General features: G+C 41.4%; 1 protein-coding gene across 16 annotated transcripts in view; it reads left to right on the top strand.

Moving 5' to 3' along the window:
• Nucleotides 1-21,742, top strand: part of KTN1 (kinectin 1) — a 467,921-nt gene that overhangs the window by 183,250 nt on the left and 262,929 nt on the right. For all 16 annotated transcript variants that reach the window (XM_086937462.1, XM_086937458.1, XM_086937457.1 and 13 more), the window contains exons 11-14: nucleotides 3,813-3,976; nucleotides 8,327-8,395; nucleotides 12,897-12,934; nucleotides 19,717-19,807. In XM_086937462.1, coding sequence (XP_086793588.1) covers nucleotides 3,813-3,976; nucleotides 8,327-8,395; nucleotides 12,897-12,934; nucleotides 19,717-19,807 — 362 coding nt within the window. The remainder of the gene's footprint in view (nucleotides 1-3,812; nucleotides 3,977-8,326; nucleotides 8,396-12,896; nucleotides 12,935-19,716; nucleotides 19,808-21,742) is intronic.

Here is a 21,742-nt window from a genome sequence, read left to right as displayed (position 1 = left end):
TTAAATAGAGCCTCTACTAGAAAAAGCATTGCTGAAGGTAAGTAACTTGTTCTTCGTGGCCCCTCTAGTCTGTCCACAAGTGCCAAGCCATTGTGTAAGCGCCTTATATTTTGCCTGGTGGCCTCACTGATCCTGTCAGACCAGAGAGCAGATTACTTTTGTCATCTGTTTAGCTTGAGCTTAAGCCAAGATCTTAACCTCGACTTTTAGGAAAGCATCTCTTGGGGTGTATTCACAGTTTATTTATCACAGCTAACTCAGCCAGCCTCTCATTGGGTGGTAGTTTGCCTTTGCTTACGAACTTGTCAAAGATATCTTTAATTGGGTTGAATATCTTGGATGAGATTTGCTTAAAGAATTAGGGCCCAAAACCTTTCTAGCCTGGAGGCTCGCCAGATTGCCTTTGACCCGAAAGAGCTAATAGTTCTTCAGCAGTAATGTCTGCTTCACAGTTCTAAAGCTCTTCACTTGAAAGACACCTCACAGAGAGAACTTTCATAAAACTCAGTAGATTTTTGATCCCTGCTCGTTCGATACCTGAACAGTGTGTTCCTGTCTCTGTTTTGTCATAACCAGTAAAATATTTGGTTGGCTTGATTTACCCCATTGGTAAATGTGGATCTGGGTGGATAGCCACTCATCCCTGGCCTCAATCAGTGTCTGGAGCCCTGTCTTGTTGAGCTGAATATAATGGATTATGTTTGGGTTCATTTTTTCTACCTTTTTGTGACTAGTTCTAGGAGGTATGTCTCTCTTTGTGCGAAACATTGTACAACTAATGATTACCCTGTAATTGTAGACTTGGAGGTATGTCAAAGCATCCCAAGCGACTCTTCTATACACTGGTTTTGCTCAAAGTATTTGTATGCCTCCTCCACAATATAAGTTCTGCATCAGTTGACTGTCACATATTGAAGTGACAACTTTTATTTTCTTGTTAATTGCACCAGGATGTAGTCCAGAAGGCCCCTAGCTCTTATGCAAGTGTTCGGTAGCCTACTAAGCTTGACGCAAAGCCACTAAGGTCCGACCCATCTGACTTTATTTTAGGTAGGCCCCATCGCCATTTTAGAGCATGGAGGTTGCCATTTTAGGCCATAGAGGCTGCCATTTTAGATAAAGGAAATCAGCATCTTTCTCCATTTATGCAGAATCATTGTCATGTCTGCCATTTATTGCAGATGTCGTCTGCCCTTATCTTACTTAGAACTCAGTGTCCGTTATTCGACTGATGACAGATGCGACCTCAGTCTGGGTCAAGTTTTTACTTTCACTGTGTCTATTTGAGATAAGAACAAGTACAGACATATAGTCAAAATAATGTAGTCTGAATTGAAAATCTCTTATGTCAGAATTTCCAGTCTCTGATAGGATTTAGTATAAATATTTACAGCAGGTAGTAGTGGTTTGAGAGACCGCACATGTCAATTCTTACAATATAGGGGATGTTTGCAAAACTCACAAACTATGTACGGTCAGTGCTATATTGGTACAAAAGAACCCTACTACCATTGGTACCTAAAACACATTGTTACAAAATACCTCTATGTAGACATGAGAAAAAACCAAAGCACTCTAAAGGAAGTCCAACTGAATAATTTAAATTATCACAGCTTTGATTATTTTGGTTGCTATTAATTCTAATAAGAGACACAAGCCAGGTGGTTGTAGATCAGCAACATGTATTGAGACCAACAAAGGACAGCGGACACCTGTTTCGTCACAACTAGGTGACTTCTTCATGGCTATGATAAGAGTCGATTGATCAGCAGTTGTAAGTCAGTTACTACAAAGGACTTATTGAGTTGAAAGTAATCAAATAGGATTGCGTTCTGTTAGCTTGAAATTGCCTTCAGGAGTCAATATGGTCATATAAATTAATCGTTCTACAATTAAATTTGAAAAAAATTCTGCTCCATAGCAGGTCATATTAAACCTGTACAGTCGAGTTGTCTATTCATTAGGTGTGCTCCCGGCCAGGCTGTAAAGAGGAAACCCTGATAAGTTTCCCACGTGTTCTTCATTTGGTGTATGAACCTTTGTCTTTACGGAAATTTCATAGATTTACCATATAAGGACTGCCATATTGCCATTTAATTGAGGTCCTTCACCCAGATTATCGCATGAGATTCTGACAGAAGACTGTCTCACCTACTGCTTGCACATTTCGAAGATGCTACATCTCGCTCAGTTCTGATAAAGCTAAATCACAGAGGAAGGCTTGTTACTGCTGCGAGTGTGTGCGCTTTGCAGGGAACACTGCTTTCACTCCTGCACTGTTAACAACAACAGCCTTTGCTCTCAATATGTCATGCAGTGTGTTGCTTCTCCCTTAGAAATTGTAGACTGCAAGTTGTTCTGCTTTCCGTGATCTCTCAGTTGAGTGCTTAGAGTAAAAAAAAGCTTTTATTTCGAAGTGTCTATTCGTCTTAGTGCAGTGTGCACGTGTGATAGTATGAACAACGAAATAGGCTTCTTAATGGTTGCCACAGTGCCCCTGATCCCTTTAGAGGTATTGTAACCCAAAAGCAACAACTCTATTTCAACAATTTATTAGATGGGGTTCTGCGGGGTCACAATAACCTGTTTTTCGCAGTCCGCACTGGTGCATTGAACTGTGTTCACTTTTCTCACCCGTTTATGGGAAAGCAAACTTGAAGAACTATGCCAGAGTCGTAGTTTATGCAACAAGCTCTGTGTTCAGTATTAAGAAATAGCCTAGTCTTGAGAGATGGGCAATGCGGAGGGCATTCAGCAATCTGACTACAGTTGTGGGTCCCTGTTAGTCGGACAAAGCACTTACGTTCAGTCGAGTATCCAGTCAGCCATCCTTTTAACACGTTGGCTGCTAGGGGGTTTTCCCCTCCTGTGCTGATGATGTTTGAATACTATAGTTTCATGACAAGGTCAACTCGTCATAAGCACAGCGCAGGTAACACCCATGACGAGTTGACCTTGTCATGAGCATGGAAGGGGTTAATGTCTCTCCTAGAATCCAGTAGCCAGCTGTGATTTGCACCAGTCTAGTGCCTGCACACTCAAGCAAGGCTGTGCATAGCTGTGGTGATATTAGCGGAAAGGATATATCCGGGATAGGGTTTTCATGTAGTGTCTCAGAGGCAACCACTTATCTCCCCATGATGTCCTGGCAGGTGCATGGTAAGTAAGTTCCTCTCTGCCTTCTGGTGAACCTCACATGAAACACCTGGTACGAACCGTATTGTGACAGGGCATTTATTACCCATTAGGTGAGCCTCCCGCAGAAGGAGATTATAGCATTTGGCCTTCTTAAGAACAGCATGCCTTTTTAATTTTATTAATTAGGTCATTTACATGCTGGTTAAGGACTCACACCCAGCCAAGCTTGATTTCCCATTCGCTAACAGCCATAGGCAAATGATTTGGATAATAGGTTGCGCCTGGCCAGTCGCTTTGTGTCGCCAAATTAGGTCGTCCAACCGAGAGCTATGTGAAACTGTGCCAGTAGCTACTCTAGGGTGTATTTTCACCGGAGGTGGATTTTTCTGGCTGAAAACCTGCAGAGAAAGAAGGTTGGGCAAAGTAATTTTAAAACTGAGCAGTTTAAGGTTGATTGTTATTCGGGGTTGAAAAGTTGGAGGGTATCATTTAAGGTTTTCTCAGTTAATGAATTATTTATAAACCAGTATTCCCTAATAATTGCTGCGGTCTCGAATGAAGTGACAGTAGCAATGATTTTGTGTTAAACCATGATTATATCACTTGAATGAAAACACAAATTATTTTGTCTAAATTGTTTTTACTCTTGCTAATATTGATTTCTTTCTCTCTAGACATACAGAGCACGCTGATAGCCAAAGAAAATGAAGTTCAGAGCCTGCACAGTAAGCTTACTGATACAATGGTGTCCAAGCAACAGCTGGAGCAGAAATTGATGCAGTTAATGGAATCTGAAAAAAACAGGGTCACAGACAATGCAATCCAAATTCAGGTGCAGGTACTGCCCGTAATATTTTACACTATTTTCTATTACTTCATGTAAATCACCTACCACGTACTTCAGAGTACAGCGGTGTAATGAAACACTATTGCATCAGGAACTGAATAGCCAGCTTTTCGAGTTTGAGCAGAGCAGGGTTCCCTTGTTAGGTCCAAGGGAGGATCTAACCAGTAGGGACCAGTGTTGTATTTGGACTGAACAATTCTTTCTTTGCGTGAAGAGAGAAGACTTTCCTAGCAGGCCAATAGTGTTTTGAGGTCTTAATTGACCTCAAGGATTTTTATGTTTTATTTGCAGTGAGTAAGTAGTTTGGAAATGTGATACTTTATCTGTTGAAAATGATTAAACACTGCATACAAATGTTTTGTAGAATATCTCTGACATTGGGAGAATGATTCTGGATCTGCTCACAAATAGTGCCTTTGGCCTTCTTTAATGCACAAAGATACGCCAGTGTTTGAGGATGAATGGCTTTAAGACCCAATATAAACAATACAATTCATGTTTACCATCATTGATCAAATTGGTCTGCTGTCACAGGCGGCTTCCTAGACACATTTGTCTCTTTTGGGTCTCCTTATCAGTTCATAGCTTTTGGAAAGTGGGTAATTGGTAGGGGCAAATGTAGGTCTGCCACTGGCAATAAGACCACTAACACATGATAGGACCCAGCATAGGTCTTAGAAATTTATTCCTATGCTCGACCTTTGGTAATGTGTCTGCGAGCAGACAGGCTTAACTTCAAAGACAGGTATGTAAAGCATTCAAAAACACAATTTCAAGGTTCTGGAATCTCCAAGAGGGTCCTTGAAAGTGTGAAACTTCAATTCCGCAATCCACTTGAACGAAACCCTTTCAAATCCACTGGTACTCCTGGCTTTGAATTCTTTGTGGGGCTGTCCATGTGAGCTCTGTTAACCTGTAGCTTTCAGGGAGTTCCACTCTTGAGTCCTTTGGCAGCAAAGTAATCCACAGGGCTGTAATTTCAGATGGTGCAGTCTTCATAGGTCAGGCCTTAGAGTTCCTTGCACAGCAAAATCTTTTCAGCAGGGCACTTCTTGCTTCATTCAGTTTCAAGCAGCAGGTCTGGAGGGCTCTGCCCCTCTCAGATACTTATTCAGAATTCTCGGGGTCAAGCACCTCGTCACTTCTGACCAATGAGAGCAGGGCAACTCCTCATAGTTATGACAACATCCTGTAGAGTGTGGCATTAGTTTGTCCTAGAGTGCATCATTCATCCAAATCCATAATGGCTGATTTTCCAGCAAGGAGGTAAGAGCTGGCAAAACACACCCCCTGGGATGGCTTATTTCCATGGGTTCTCCCCCTACCATCTGCACATACCTTCCTTAAGCCTAGCCCTGACACTGGGTCAAGAGAGTCAGAGTGAAACGTAAACCCAGGCCTCCCCTCTGCCTTTGAAGAGGATGGTTTATGACTCCAACCCCTGGCCTAGCATTCCTATAGACCAGCACACTGCCCTCCCAGCAGAGTGATTAACCCTAGGGGTTCTTCATCACCTCTTCAAAGCAGCCTGGCTAATCCACTTAACTCTGACCAATTAGGGCAGACCACGGGAAGGCTGAAGTTGGACTTACAAACAAGAAAGTCTTATAACTTCTTGTATGTACACTTTAGGAGAAATTCAACAATATCATATTGTTGGATTTACTAATACCATTCTGGGAAGTATTTGAATGGTCCGGCTAGTCCTTTCCTATCAATATGTATTAATCAATAAATTCCTACCATGTTAACCTGTGGGCCATGGGGTTTGCAATGGGGAAAATGACCTGGGCCACTTTTCTAGCACCAGGGCTTATAGAAACATATTTTTTAACCCCTTCGATGCTGATGACGAGCTCAGCTCGTCATCAGCTACGGCGCTCGTATGCTGATGACGAGCTGAGCTCGTCATGTAACGCGGTAATTTGAAAAAAGCTGCACACAGCGGCAAAAGCCGCCGCAGCGATGTGGATAAGAATTTCCCTAATTTCTACAGTACCCCCACCCCCTGTGCAACTAGGGGAGACTGCAGGGGTTCTGAATCTGCAGAAATATTGCAGATCCTCCATACCCAGTTCTTCTAGCATCAAAGTCGAATTTGAGCAGCTCTTTAATACAATGTGGGGAGTGAAATGTAAGATTTTACTTTAGCCAGGCATATAAAAACTCATTTTATAAGGGCGTACCTTATAGATAACTGACCCCCCACCCCTAGATATCCCAGGGGTGATCCCGGGGGTCCCTAATATGCAAAAACATGGTAGTTTTTCATTTTTAAGGACCCCTACCCCCAAAGTCGAGTTTGGGCACACTTTAAGGTTTAAAGCCAGTCCTGGCAACCAGTGCTGCTTTTAAACTGAACTCCGGCTTCAGCCCTGCACACATGCTGGCGCAGAACATCTGCTGGCCTCTAAACTGCCATGCCCCCGGATACTGGAGACTTCTAGGTAGTTTCAATCCCCTGCCCTATTACATACTAGGGGCTTATGGGGTAGGTCATGCCAATTACAGGGGTACCCCACCATACCATAGTGTACCCTAGTGTATGTTGGGTGTCAACTGTATTCTAATGTGTTCCTTTTAGCTTGGCACTGGCCCTGGGCCTGGTTAAACAGAGCCCAGGGTCAGTCGGAGTCAGTTACCACATGTTCCAGTCAGCAAAAAGTTGGGGGGTGCCCAGGACACAAGATGGCTTTGCAACAATAGCAAATACCATTTTCGCCTCGATTTTGTTGTATTTATAATGTCTGGATAAAGTTTCTGTATTGTGGCTGAATATCATCTTTTGTTTTGGTTATACCATAGCCTCAAAGTAACCGTGATTGGGCTGACCGGCATCACGTTTTCATTTTTTACCACAGCTGCTTAAGGCCGTAAATGTGTAATGAGCAACCTTAATTTCAAGTTTTATCTAAGGCATGTGAGTTGAGTGACTAAGAGATGGAGCCTCTCTGTTTCTGTGAAAAGGGTAAATTTGCTTACAGCAAAGCATTTTGGTCAGCTCTTGACATGACACAAGGCAAATACCAATATTTCCCCCATCTGCTCAAGACTCCTTGAATTAGGCCTTGGATTCAAGCCTTCTGCAAGCTCTTGGAAGGAAGAATGATTATAGTTTTAAAAAGAAAAGTATTAATTGATTCATGTTCTGGTTTCAGAACTCCTACTGGTTATTCCTGTCCCATGGGACCTCTTTTGGTCACATATGGTACTGCACCTTGCAACAGGGCTAGGTAAAAAACATTGCCATTGATAATGCCAATAACTCCAGCTTTGCAGGGTGCAGTACTATGTGTGGCAAAAAGAGGTCCCATGTGACCTCTTTTGGCCACCTATGGTACTGCACCTTGCAACATGGCTGGGTAAAAAAATATTGGCATTTATAATGCCAATAACTCTAACTCTGGCAAATGCGAGACCGATTGCATTTCCAATGCAATAGGACTCGCATTTGTTGAAGTTAGAGCTGTTTGCTTTGAAAATTACATTGTTTTTTACTTTTGTTTTTTATACCATTGGAAATAGTGCTAAGCAAAAATAACTCCAAGGCAAATAAAAAAAATTGCTGTTTTCAACGCCAACAGCTCTTACTTGAACAAATTATGAGACCTTACCCAGTCCATAAACCTTCAATCTCTGCCCAGTTTACTAAAAACCTACATGGAGGCTAGCAATACTGATAAATAGCTTTGCTTCCCGGTCATTATTTTTCACCATGCTAGTGTTTGAAAATTTTCTGGATGACTTTCTCTGTTATGCAGAAGCCTGCTCCTCTGCTGAGATTCGTTTTATCCTGTCTAAACTTATTCCCCTTGGGAACAGTTGCAGATGTCAGACCTTCAGTTTGTGTAGTGCAAGGCGGCTTTTCTATGGGCTGCAGCATCGGCCAAGAGAATGAGTGAGATTCACGCTCTGTCTCCCATGAGTATGACTAGATTATTACTAGGTGTGTAAATGAGAACTAAAACATGTAAATGTAACTGGGAGTAGTGAGTGACGCAAAACATTTGAGGGGCGTACAGGAGAAAAGACTACCAAGCCATGTTTGTGAGACACAGATTCCAGGTATGTCATTAGGTGCAGGAATTACAAGGCTTGGGAACAGTATGCGGCCTATTTGACTACATGTTTCCAGGAACTGTGCAGGTAATAATGTACTTTGCTCCAACAGAACTCCTCCACATCATATATCACTTTGGTATGCACATTGTAAGATTTTGTGACTGTTTTTATTGTTATCATGCAATTGCATTAAATGTCTGTTTATGCTGTAAGTCGATATATGTTTGCAGGTACTCATTTTGATGTTTTCCTCTTTCATATTTTTTTTCTACACTCAAGGAGCTGATGGAACAGAATGATGCCCTGCAAACTCAGATTCAGAAGTTTCATGCACAAATGTCAGCCCAGGTACAGCACTGGTGTAAATGGTTAAACCTCAAAAACTTGCAAACTAAATGATCTATAGAGATTTATGTTTCTGGATGTATTGTAGTCGTTTTGTTTCTTCCACTTTTTATACTTCCAGTTTCACTTTTGTGTTTATTTACTTTTTTTGTAAAGTGGAAAGGTCAGTAGGGCTGAAAGAAAGGAATGAATCAATAGTAATACCCCCCAGTCCCATAGCAGCTTATTAGCCATCCATCTATCAACACTAACGATGCAGTCCATGCCACATACACACCTGTAGCCCAGTGATAAAGCAGGATTCAACCCAAATGTTGTTCTAGTCCTGGCAAACCTACCAGGTACATATAGATGCAGCACCAAAGAAGCCCAAACCTTTTAAATACCAGTCCTGAAATGTGGCCATGAGATTTGTGGCTATCCACAGTTACTAGGGTGCATAAGGTTCAAAGGGTGTCTGGTAATTGCAGCCAAAGAGTGATCCTATGTGATTATTAAAAGTATTGTTGAAACCGGTAAAGTCTATTAACCTTATTGGTGCTAGAGGAACACAGTCATTTTTAAGGGTGCAATGTAAGATCTGCTTTTATCCTGAAATCTAGAGGATGTAGGCAGTCTCTTAATGAGAATTATGGTGAAAAGTGGAAGATCAAATAATACTTCATTTAAGGCAAAGAATCACTGAGTTTCACCTTTTTGGCTCAAGTCAGGTTCCATCATCCGCTCTAGGTGATGCTAGAGCTTACACAAATATTCTGAAGTCGTTCACTGGAACGCTTAAAGTAACCTTCCCCAGAAAAAATATTTTAAACTGTGCAGCTAGGTATAGATGTCACAAATGTCAATCACCGTGTCAGTATATGAGTTGTTTTGGCAGCGGAGTTTATTTTGTAGTAATTCAGCCTGCTGGTGTCTTACTATTGCTGCTTGTAACTCAAACTCTGAATTTCGGAGCTCATTTTGGCTTAATAGAAGTGTTCTTACTAGATGTAGGGCTGATATATTTATGGTCTTGAGGGTGGTAATCCTTTCCTTGATACATGACCCTTTTTCCGCTTACAATTCTTGACACTTAATGTTAGTCCTTGCAAGCTTAAGGGATACTCTTTCCAATTTGGTTTGTGATTTGACTTACATTTCTAAAGAATCTGTAGACATGTTTTCTTCAATTGTAACTCTCTTTAAAAGTATTTTAAATATCTAAAATAGCTTCTCTGTCCAGTTTATATGGAGTAGTATATTTGGAACAGGATGTTATTATTTAATCCATTTCCAGTGTATCCCTACGTTCTCCCCATGAAAAAAACTAGTTGCAAAGTAGTGTTAGATGTTAAGTGATCCGAAACTGGAGGTGCACACGTTCCGGAAAAAAGGTAGCATCCACAAGTTATTCCTTTAGTATAGTGAATAAAAACAAGGCTTTGTCAGGACTGTAACTTTGGATCCTGCAACCCTGTAGTGAAAGGGAGAACCAGCCCTCAGGCAGACGAAATCAACATAGCACTGTTTTTAATATCTATGAGGCTATAAAATATCTAGGGCCCTTCCTAATATTCTCCAGGAGGACATATTATTTGTGTGTCAAATGCCAAGTTTTGAATAAGTCTATAGTATATGTATTTCTGGGGTATGAATCGTTTTATAGAGTTGATTAGTTATTTAAGTCTTTGCCTGTAGTTGTAAGTGCAAATCTGTGATCCTTGTTCAGGATGGATAAAAGTGGTAGGGTAAACCTGGAATCCAAGCCAGCAATATTCATAGGAAACAATTGTAAACATACTATTTCACACACATAAAAAAAGACATGTTCTGCAGTGGTGGGGTAAAAGATGTTAATGGGGAAACATAGGTAGTTGCCAAAATGTGCCGACCACTACTAATAGGACTTTGCAATATTTAAAGGAGGTATTGCTCAGAAAAATCCTAAAGTCTATGCTGATAATGACTCTGGGTTGTTGTGTGGAAGGCAGCTTTTGTAGTAGGTCCTCTGGTTTACCCCTTACATTGTCACATGCATAAGTATAGGATATCAGCATTGACATTGGCATCTCTCACCAGCTAGCAAAAACACCACTGCTGTATGTGAAAGCTTTTCTTCCGTCTAGAGTTACCAGCTAGGGTTCATTTATAGTACTGCTTTAGGAGTATTGATTGCAATCCAATAGTGAGTATTTTGAGATATCGCTTTCTAGGATTAAGTTCTAGATATTGTAATGGACAGAATGTAGGCCTCTGTGATGCCAGCTTTTTATCTGCATGCATTTGCAATAGAATGCTAATGTTTGCATTGTGATCCAAGAGGGTCTGGTTGCAGCATGTCTTAGAATTTCTGGGGTGTAGGCAAACCTTTTTCTCTTGTTGCTAAGAAGGACCCTCTCATAAATAGCTGTCCTTACCCACCCGGTCCCTAATGTCTTAGGCCAGCTTCATTCTCCTTTGTGTTCTGATAACCATGTTGTTTATAAACGTTCCTTTCTACATGTTTGGCACACATGTTAATTCCTACAGATCTTACCTTTTGGGTATTTTATTTGATGTCAAACAAAAGTGAAGTTTTCAAGTAGACTTGTGTAATGTCCATAATATTTCAGTTGCTAAAGGCTGCTATTTCCCACTGAATTGTAGCTTGCAGATTTGAGTCTTCTTTCATTCAGACACTGTTTGAACTAGTGATTTATCAAAGGTATGTCAATCAATCAATCAATCAACCAATCAATCATTTGTAAAGCACACTACATACCCGCGAGGGTGTCAAGGCGCTGGGGGGGGGGGGGGGGGAAAGGTACTGATCGAACAGTCAGGTCTTGATTATCCTCCTAAAGGTCAGCAGGTCTTGGGTCTGTCGTAGGCTCAGTGGGAGGTTGTTCCATGTCTTGGCGGCGAGGTGGGAGAAGGCTCTCCCACTGGAGGTTGTTCTTCGGATGCGTATGACGGTGGCGAGTGAGAGGTCGGCGGTACGTAGCTGGCGGTTGGGGATGTAGAAGGAGAGCTGTCTGTTGAGGTAGGCTGGGCCGGTCTTGTGGAGTGCCTTGTGTGCGTGGGTGAGGAGCTTGAAGGATATCCTCTTGTTGACTGGGAGCCAGTGCAGGTTTCTCAGGTGGGGGGTGATGTGGCCATGGCGTGGTACATCGAGGATCAGTCGTGCAGGGGCGTTTTGTATGCGTTGTAGTTGTTTGATGAGCTTGGTCGGGGCTCCTGCGTAGAGGGCGTTTCCGTAGTTGAGTCTGCTGCTGACGAGGGCCTGGGTGACTGTCTTTCTTGTATCTGTCGGGATCCATCTGTAGATCTTGCGGAGCATGCGGAGGGTGTTGAAGCAGGAGGAGGAAACAGCGTTGACTTGATTGGTAATTGAGAGCGTGGAGTCGAGGATGATTCCCAGGTTGCGTGCGTGGTCGGTGGGTGTCGGGGCTGCCCCCAGGGCCGTCAGCCACCAGGAGTCGTCCCAGGCTGAAGGGTTGGAGCAGAGGATGAGGACCTCCTTCTTGTCCGAGTTCAGCTTCAGACGGCTGGTCTTTCATCCAGTCGGCGACGGCCTTCATTCCTTTTTGGAGGTTGGCTTTGCCGGTGATGGGGTCCTTCGTGAGGGAGAGGATCAGCTGAGTGTCGTCGGCGTAGGAGATTATGTTGAGGTCGTGCTGTCGGGCTGCTTGTGCGAGTGGGGCCATGTAAATGTTGAACAGCGTCGGGCTGAGGAAGGATCTCAGAGTCTTTGTACCTAGCAAAGTGGTGCGAAAGTGTGCGATTCATCCCACACTTAAAGGATTGTACTTCGGCCATCTGGTTTAATCTGATTTACAGTTTTGTCTTTGAGCAATGATATTGCTAACTCAATGTTTCTAGATGTATTTAAAATCCCCTTGGTTATTATCTGATACCCTCCACTTTCCTCGTCACCACCCCCACCCAACCAAACAATACATTTTTCCAGATATTATACTTGTGCATTGTAAGTTATTGAAATTGCGGATCAGCATAAGAGGAAGAGACTCACTTACCAAGTACAGTACTTGTAGTTTCTGGTCCTCTTTTTAATAACGCCAACACAGCTATCTTGTCTACATTCATAATTCTACATCAGCCTAGTAAAGGGAGAAATAGAAACATAATCTAGGGAAATCGAGGAAGTCTCTACTTTTTTTTTTTGTAACTTTACATCCACGCACTCTTAATTCCTCTGATTCGAAGTTGGCTATTCTAAGTGTATAAAATAAGCTAACAGACAGAATATTGCTGTTTTTATGGCAGGTAACTTTTTCTTACTAGTAGATAACTAGGCAGGCTCGCCTTTTATTGTAAAGCATTTTGATATTATTGTGCAAGCTTATTTCTGCTATAAATTGAAAATACATTTCCCAGCTCATGTTTTTATTTGAAATATTTTTTTTACTCCTAAACAATTCTTCTCTCCTTAGGGATATCACCAAATTAAATGTATCAAAGATACAAGCATATTTGACTATATAATTTTAATTTGAAGGTAATTTTTTTTCTCTTTTTTTAATAGACTTCAGCATCTGTCTTGGTTGAAGAATTACAGAAAGCGTAAGTAATTTGAATTGATATAGGCTTGTCTGGAATTTAGACGATTTCTATTTGTTTGACGTGCATTCACATTCAGAAAAAGGCAAAAATCCTTAGACACTTCTGCAGAAGTCTATTCGGTCAGTGAAAAAGCTGCCTGGTGCTGCTGCTGCTATTATTATTATGATTTATTATTACTACTACTACATCTGTTTAATTTGTTTTGGTTCTTTTTTCTGACATTGCTAGTGTAGGACTACCCTTACAATTCAGCTGCCTTCTCTTTTTGTCATTGGATGTAGTGATGCTGCAGGAGTGAATAGTCATTAGGCAAGAGCAAATCCCTGCTATGGGTTCTGTGACTTGCCTCCAGTTTAAATAGCACTTGCCTAGGCGAAGCGACAGTCAGAATGCTTGGTAGTTGTTATGAACACTCAAACATTCCAAAGCCTGCAATACAAACATTTTTCCTGGAGATACTCTTACTGGGTATCTACATGCGTTGGCTCTACATGCTGCCAAGGCCAAGAAAATTTTCATGTGCTGTGGTGTTTGAATCTGCAATAAGAAGAGAATAGGTTTTTGCTTGTACTCTAGTTGTACTGGATAATACCCCGCTACTCGTGTTGATGATTTATTACCTTTTTTCCATTTCTATAAAGGCCTTATCATGTATCAGGGATAGCCTTCTGAATACCCTCGTCTGATAGCACTTTTAATGAAGGTGTAGCGTTTGTTGGGTATTCCAGATCAATATTTTCACTACGCTGTATCATTCTCAATATAGCTCTGGTTGCTGCTACTGCTGCTACTTTAGCTAGTAATATTGCCCATCTGCCCATAAGTTACAAGGGGCCTAAATCTGCTATTTACCACGGCCTGACTTGATGGATTAACTATGTAATGATTTGGGTAGTTTAAAGCCTCTTTACAATGTCCCATGTATCACCCCTGATAAAGGAACATCAAACATCTGGGGAGGGGGAGGATTACAGAGGGTTTCAAGTGGGTCATTGAAGATCATCTCAGAAATTAGAGATTACTAAGGGGTTAGAAGTTCTGGTCCCGATTCCCCTGCAAACTTCTAATTTTACCTGGTATTTCAGCCAGATACTGTACCTGCTTTTACACCACAGATCTGTAGAGATATTTATCTCGTTATCTTCTTTTGAATCATAGCGACTATTACAGAACGAATCAAGATTTCCCAGGAACTAGTAATGAGCCCCTCTTTGGTGCCTTGAATGGTTTTACCTTTAATAAGATGTTTCTGGCAATTGTCTTTCGACAGGAGAATTTTAATAGTTGGAGCTGTAATGTGACAAATCATGATAAGGACTAGTTCTACAGATAATGCGAAGTACTAATTTTACAGACAACTAAAGTATAGTCTTTAAAATGTGAGCCCATTTTAAAGCTGCCTAAATCATTTTATTATTTTTCAAATTTGTTAAAGTAAGGAATGATCTAAATTTTAAATCCAGGGTTTGTTGGTGAACTTTACGAATACATTTCAGAATGGATATTTTTGCAGTCTGAAGTTAGCTTTTTGCTTATTAGCCTTACAAGTAAACTTGTACCCAAATCCAAACGTTTGTAATGATTTTGATACTGCATTATACTTTTAGTTGTAATTTTAGAAAGGCTTCATGAAATCTATTTAAAGTTAATTACTTTAGGGTATTAGCAGTCTCGCTTTCTGAATGCTAAGTGTGTGTGTGTGTGTGTATATATGTTTGTGTTATATATATATATATATATATATATTCAAGTTCCTGGGTTGCTCCAAAGGGTTGCGGTCGGCCCCGTGGGAAGTGGCGTGAGCGCCGGCAGAGCACGCCGGTAACTTCAATTAGACAACACTTCGTCTCGCAATATTCACGCTCTCAGACACCAAGTAAACGCCAAAGATCAGCAAGGTCCAAGGGTGTTTATTGACCCCTTACGACATGTTTCGGCTTACGAGAAGCCTTGTTCACGTAAGTTTGTGCATCGCATCTGAACATTGTAAATACACAACAACAACAGAGACAAAGGACTCAGGTCGCAAGTCAAATGACAAAAAGTGAGTCGGCCATATTGGAACGGTCAAGTTATGTTGTTAATGCGTCTTAACCAACATAACAATGCACATATATGTGAAATCAAATCAAAATCAAAGTGTCATGGTCATGACATAATGCATAATTAGACAGATCACATTAATGCATATGGTTGATATGTGCATACAAACGAGACAAGTGCAGTCTGTATTAGCGCTCGCATTGCATGGCCAGGCAAGATCGTGAGTGATGTATTGGAGGTGACCAATGTGCATGGCACATGAGGTGGAAGATTGTCCCCTTGGATCACGGTGTCAAAGCCAGTTACTAGGTAAAATACCCGAGTACCCATAGTGCCTACAGTGAATTCAGTAGGCGGCGAAGCGCCAAAGTTCTATCAAGCGGCCTGGTCAAAAGTCAATATCAGTGAAGTGAAGCCAATGAAGGCGTGCTCTTATCTTATATCAAGAACGTGCAGGAAAGATGACTGGTGCAGGTGCAGTGTAGGGTCTCAATCCCGGTGATGTTCCTGTGAATTAAAATAGCAGATGTTAAAATCTAACATGAAAAACAGCGTATGCATAACGTCAATAAACCTGATGGTGGGCGCTAGGAAGGGAAGATAAGGACATAGAGAGCATGTGTATCACAGTAAACACAATGAGAGAATAACAGGGTGATTAAACATAATCATTCTTGAGATGAATTGCTAGTTCTTCATCATGATTGAGCCCCCCCGGGGCCTTGGTTTGGAAATTGATTATGTGTCTAGATTCCCTCTGTCTCATTTTGAGGACACGGTTCCCACCCCTGGGATTTCTCTCTATTTGTTCCAGAATGAAAAATCTCATCAGGGTGGGGTCAGAGAAGTGAAATTCACTGAAGTGGCGTGCCACAGGGTATTTTGCATCTTTGTGGATGATGGCACGATAGTGCTCTAAGATGCGTTTCTTTGCATGGGCGGTGGTACTGCCAATATACCAAAGTTCGCATGGGCAGACAATCACATATATAACAAACATTGTGTTACAAGTCAGGAATTGGGTGATCTCTTTCTTTAAGCCATTGTATTCTACTTTTTTGACCAGAGTACTACTCTTACATGCTTTGCAGTGCCCACAAGGGAAATATCCCATGAGGCCAATGCCCTTGTTCTTGGAGTAATCAGTGATGTCACTGCGGACACATATATCTTTCAAGTTTTGGCTTTTTCTGTAGGTGATGCTGGGTCTTTCGGGAATCAGATTACCGATAATGCTGTCACTTTGTAAAATGTGCCAGTTTTTGGCGATGATTTTTTGGATCTGCTTGGATTCCTTATTAAAGGTAAGGATGAGGCGTGTGATACTGTCATTGGGTGAAATGTCATCCTTAACAGTGTTGTTGAGGGTGTCACAGCGTTTAACGCTGTCAGCTTTTTGTTTGGCCTTTCTGAGCACCCAGGCAGGGTAGTCACGCTGTTTAAATCTGTCTAGCATGTCCTTGGCCACCAATTGGTAGCTGGCATCAGTGTTGCAGTTTCTCCTTGCCCTCTGCAGCTCCCCATAAGGGATACTCCACTTCAGTGGTTCAGGGTGGCTGCTAAGGGCATGGAGAATGCTGTTGCCTGCGGTTTCTTTTCTGAAAAGAGAAGTGTTAATCTGATTGCTGACAATGTCAATTCTGACATCGAGATATTCAGCCATGTCTCTGCTTATATTGCTCGTCAATCTGATGTTCTTGTCATTAAGATTAAGACGATCAATAAAGTCAGAAGCTTGTTCTTCAGTGCCCTGCCATACCAGGAAGAGATCGTCAATGTATCTCCACCAGGTGATGACATGGCTGATCTCATCAAAATAGGATGGATCCGCAAAGATCTCTTGTTCCCATTGTCCCATAAAGAGGTCCGCAAAACTTGGGGCAAAGCTTGAACCCATCGCCGTCCCCGTCTCTTGCCTGTAGATCTTACCATCAAACAGGAAAAGTTGTTAGCGAGACAGAATGCCAGCATTTCAAGGAGCATTTTGTTGTGCTCTCTGAAGCGCAATGGACGGTTCTTAAGGAAGTAATCACAGGCCTCTACGCCCTGTTGGTGGTTAATTATGGTGTAGAGAGCCTGGACATCCATGGTAATGAGGAGATATTCTTCATTCCATGTGAGAGTGTTGAGTTTGGTCAGAAAGTCTTTGGTGTCTTTTATGTGGCTATTGAGACCCCGTACCCACTCTTGCAGATAATGGTCAATATACTTAGACACATGTTCTGTCACACTGCCTCTGGAAGAGACAATTGGTCTTCCTGGAGGATTTTCTCTACACTTGTGAACCTTGGGAAGGAGGTATAAGACGGGCAGGGTTGGGTTGTTGTTCCTCAGATATCTGTATTCCTCCCATTCAATTACTCCCTGATCCTTCCAGCATTCCAACATATCCCACATGGAAGTTACACTGTTGTTATATGCTTCAAAATTACTTAAAGCATAATATTTTACATCAGATAATTGTCTGAGGGCTTCCATAGTGTATTGTTCCCTGTCTAGAATGACAATATTGCCCCCTTTGTCTGCGGGGCGTATGACGATGGATTGATGCTGATCTGTGGCGTTTACTTGGTGTCTGAGAGCGTGAATATTGCGAGACGAAGTGTTGTCTAATATATATATATATATATATATATATATATATATATATATATATATATATATATATATTAGTCAGGAGCATATGTGCATTCTTAATCTGTTTCTATGGAAAGTTTGGAATCTGCAGTGGCCATGAATACTTGCCATGGTGAGTGGATGAATCCTATACAACAAAAATATTGCATTTTCTGAAAAGTCAGGGATTCTCAAATGAATGGGTGTTGCTTAGATGCCACCCGGTAGCAGTTGTTACTGCTACCTACGACAACTCTGGATTTCTTTCTAATCCCGTTTGGTTTACCAAACTACCGTATTATCTTTTAATCAGTTGTATACCTTCAGCTTTTGATAGTTCTAGTAACCTTTTGTGTTTATTAACTAATGGTAATCTATTTAACCTGCCCTTTTTCAATAAGGAATGTTTCATTAAGATGTCAATAGCCTGTTTTATTTAGATTCTAGATGGAAGAAATATGTACTTTAATTGGTTTCAGTACAACAGTATGACCCCAGGGAAGCATAGCACTCCTTCCTGCAGTAGTCTTCCATAGAACGCTCATACCTCATCATAGATTCATGAGACGGAAACCTTCTAATTTGACCTACACAGAAACTGTAACTATGAAATACAACCCCCTTTCCGCAGTTGAAACACAATGACTTTGATGTAGATAAACAATATGTCTAAATAATTTTGCCAATTAAAATTAATGTGCAAAATCTCATAACTATTTGTAAAGATATGTCTTTCCCCCCCCAAAAAAATATGTACTATGTACAAATGTATTTTTCACGTGTCTTGTCCTGCCCAGAGTATGGACCATCTGATTCCTGTCCATCTCAGCCAGAGCTTTGGTACTATTTTTTTTTTACTCTTCCAAATGTTAGTTTCCAATTCACTGTACCATGTTACTTTTCTTACGTTCCACTAACTGCCGTACGACATGCATATCATGTTACCTTTTGCCTTACACTTATTTAGGGCAAAACTATTTCGAACTGTCCTTTTTGGGGGCTCCCCCAAATACTTGTACCCAATTTCCTCTCTTTAATCCCCTACCCTGTCTCATCGCCCTGTCATTGTGTGGATGATACCCTGTTATTCTTTGATGCGTAATGCCATCTTTCTTGAGTAAAGACACCAATTCCTCCACCGCAAACTGTAGCCCATTGTCCGAAATGATCATTCAAAGATATCCTTCTCTCCTGTAGATAATCTCACAGAAAGCAACCACAATGGAAGCTTTATCTCTTGGAGGAAAGCTGCTTCTGGCCTCTTAGAATAGTAGTCGAACATAACTATAGCCAATCTTACTATCTTTCCCCACACAGCCAAATGGACCACTAACATATATTGCCTACTTTTCCTGGCTCTTTGTGGACATTTTACTGGTACAATAGGTGTCTCTGTGGATGTGTTGAGGTGTCACTACAGGTGCATGCTGCACTGTTCTTGCCAAATCTGTTTCCAGGCCTGCCAACCAAAAGCAAGACATGCTTTCCTTATCAAGACCGACACACCTCCATGTCCGCCACACAATAAGTTTAATGTTTTAAAGCAGGCAGGTAGATGCAAATAATCTGTCACACCTAAAAATGTCTTTTACTGACGACAGTTCCTCCCACACATTCATGAACACGCTTAAGATTTCATCAGCCTAGTTTTTACCTATAATCTTCAACAGCAATTTCCTGGTCAATAGCTGTAACATTTGATCTTCTGACAGAGGGAAGCAAAGTGTGTAATTTCCCTGTAGCGGGCCTTGAGCTGGAAGTTTAAGTGCTATAGACAAATACTTGAATACAGGAGCTGAATACACTGTAGAGTTTGCAAACACACCTCCTTCATGCAGAAAAATTAAAAACATTGTTTGTGGTTACCACTATCGCAATTTCTCTTTTTAATGTTAGGGTATTTCCACAGGATGACTGTAATAAAGGGTAATATTTACCTGCCGTCATGCATGAAGGCAGCTTGGCTGATAATTTTGGCCATTGTAAAAGATTTTGAATGGTGATTAAAAAACCTTTCGTTTTTCCTAATGTCAAATTTTAGCAGCAAATTTCAAAAACTGTGTTGTATTGCTTTCCTTGCAAAATAAAGTGTGACATGTTGTTTATGAATTGTTTTATTTAAGGATTGCTGAAAAAGATAAACAGATAAAAAAGACAGAAGATTCTCTGGCATTTGAGCATGTCCATTTAACAAACCGGGAAGAGGAACTCAAGGTATGGCAACTTGTTAATAGTGTGCCAATGTTACTGATACTGGAAAGCCACAGTTATTTGTCTGTGTGAAAAGGCTTGTTTTACTAAAACTTTCATTCAGAATGTGGTGATAAATCCTTGTTGGTCAAGTCACAGCATTCCGATGTGCAGTATTGCTTCCAGTTTAACATTTCGAGCACACATGGAGAATGATTAGCAGTGGAAACATTTATCGCAAAGTGAAAATGAATGCAATTTGAAATTGGGTTAGCTACTCGTTGAACGCATGTTCTCTTCAGTAACCCAGGTTACCGGATGGATCCGCTGTGATCTCTTCAGGCTGTCCATGAATGGGAAATGGCCTCAAAATACAGCTAGTCCAGCATTTCTTTTATAGTCCGAGAATGGTTATTTAACCTCCTTCTGCCCCAACCTTGATACCATACTTTACCACTCCAGGTAGTTCAGAACATAGGCCTGACTTTCTGAGACAGAAAGAAGTCAAAGCAAAGCAAGCTTTATTCGATTGCATTTAGAATCATAAAAGCAACAAAACGACATATATTTAAAAAATTGATTACAATTTTAACAAAGTTCATGAAGTCAAAAAACAATCAAGGGTTCAAATCTGTCAGGGTATCCACTGTACATACATATGAAGGTTCAGATCAGTATAAATCATACACAGTATAAAAAGAAGTCAAACTTTGATGCAACACCAACGTGAGACTGAAGAAGCGGCTTTGTAATCTTGTATCCAAATTCAGTTTTGGCTGCCATAGCGTGGATCAACTCCCTAGCACACCAACCTACAATTTGAAGAGTAGAAAATGATTACAATTTAAATGTAAATTATAGACCGATCCTTGTTCTTCGGTAGGTGATGAAATGCAAAGTTTAGTCATTTGTTTTCCAGATGAGTATCTTTTTTGGGAAAATGGGTTTATTTGGTTTTCAGAACAATGCAGTTCAAATTAGTGCAGCACTGCATTATTAAGTACTTTCAAACTTTCGAGTGGTAGGCATGGGGAAAGAAGCTTTCCAAATGAGGGGCAAGAAACAGGAGGAAGGAACCAATACCAGGCAATCACATACTTTTCAGACGCTACATGAGGTGATAATGTGAATTGCTGAGCTTTTTGTAGTTCTTAAGTGGACCCACTAGCAGTAGAGAAAGCAGGAAAATGTGGGTGCAGGAGGCTCATCGTCACAGTCAACCCAGCTCCAGCGTCAGCTATTGCAATGGGGGCTGTGTCATCTTCCTCCGGTGAGTCAGACCTATCTCCCAGGGATGTTTTGAGGCCCCCAACTTGTCTAGCATATCACCCCAATACTCAAGGTCTCTCTCTGCGCTATTATTAGTACAAACTCTCCTGAGCACTCCTCTGCTGCTGTCCATTCCAGAAAGTCAGTCCCCCACTTAAGCAGAGTTGGTGAGGTCAGGCTTACACATTGTATGGCATTGTGTTGCCGTGCCAGCACTAAACCCAGTTGAGCGAACCTGTACAGCATTTTTTTCCTTTTGTTACGAAGAGGCAACAGTCACAGCATGCAGTGTCTGGGTGTAGATTCTACTTTCACCTTTGGCACGCTTCCTGCAGTACCTGACCCTAAAATGTACACAGACCCATGCAACATGTCCAGAATTTGCGGGAATTGCACCACAGCTAGCACAACCCACCAAACGTGTGGAGCAAACCGTATGTAAGCTCTGTGATGTCAGATATGCAGTATAGGGGAGGTAAAAATGTACCAGCCTAAATCGGGCATTACCGACTACTTCTCGCACCTGTGCCAGAGCTCTGTTCCATTCCCATCTGTTAGTGGGGTCCCAAATTCTCAGTCCCAGGAGTAATATTCATCTGCATGTCATTTTTTAGAGCCGCATTTCGCCGGGAGACAATACCTTTGTAGGAGCCTGGATCTAGAATCACTTTAGAACTTGGGACTGCTTTG

The sequence above is a fragment of the Lissotriton vulgaris genome, chromosome 9 (genome assembly GCF_964263255.1).
Source record: "Lissotriton vulgaris chromosome 9, aLisVul1.2, whole genome shotgun sequence".
In the NCBI taxonomy this organism is placed as follows: domain Eukaryota; kingdom Metazoa; phylum Chordata; class Amphibia; order Caudata; family Salamandridae; genus Lissotriton; species Lissotriton vulgaris.
This window is presented reverse-complemented; position numbering and strand designations above follow the sequence as displayed.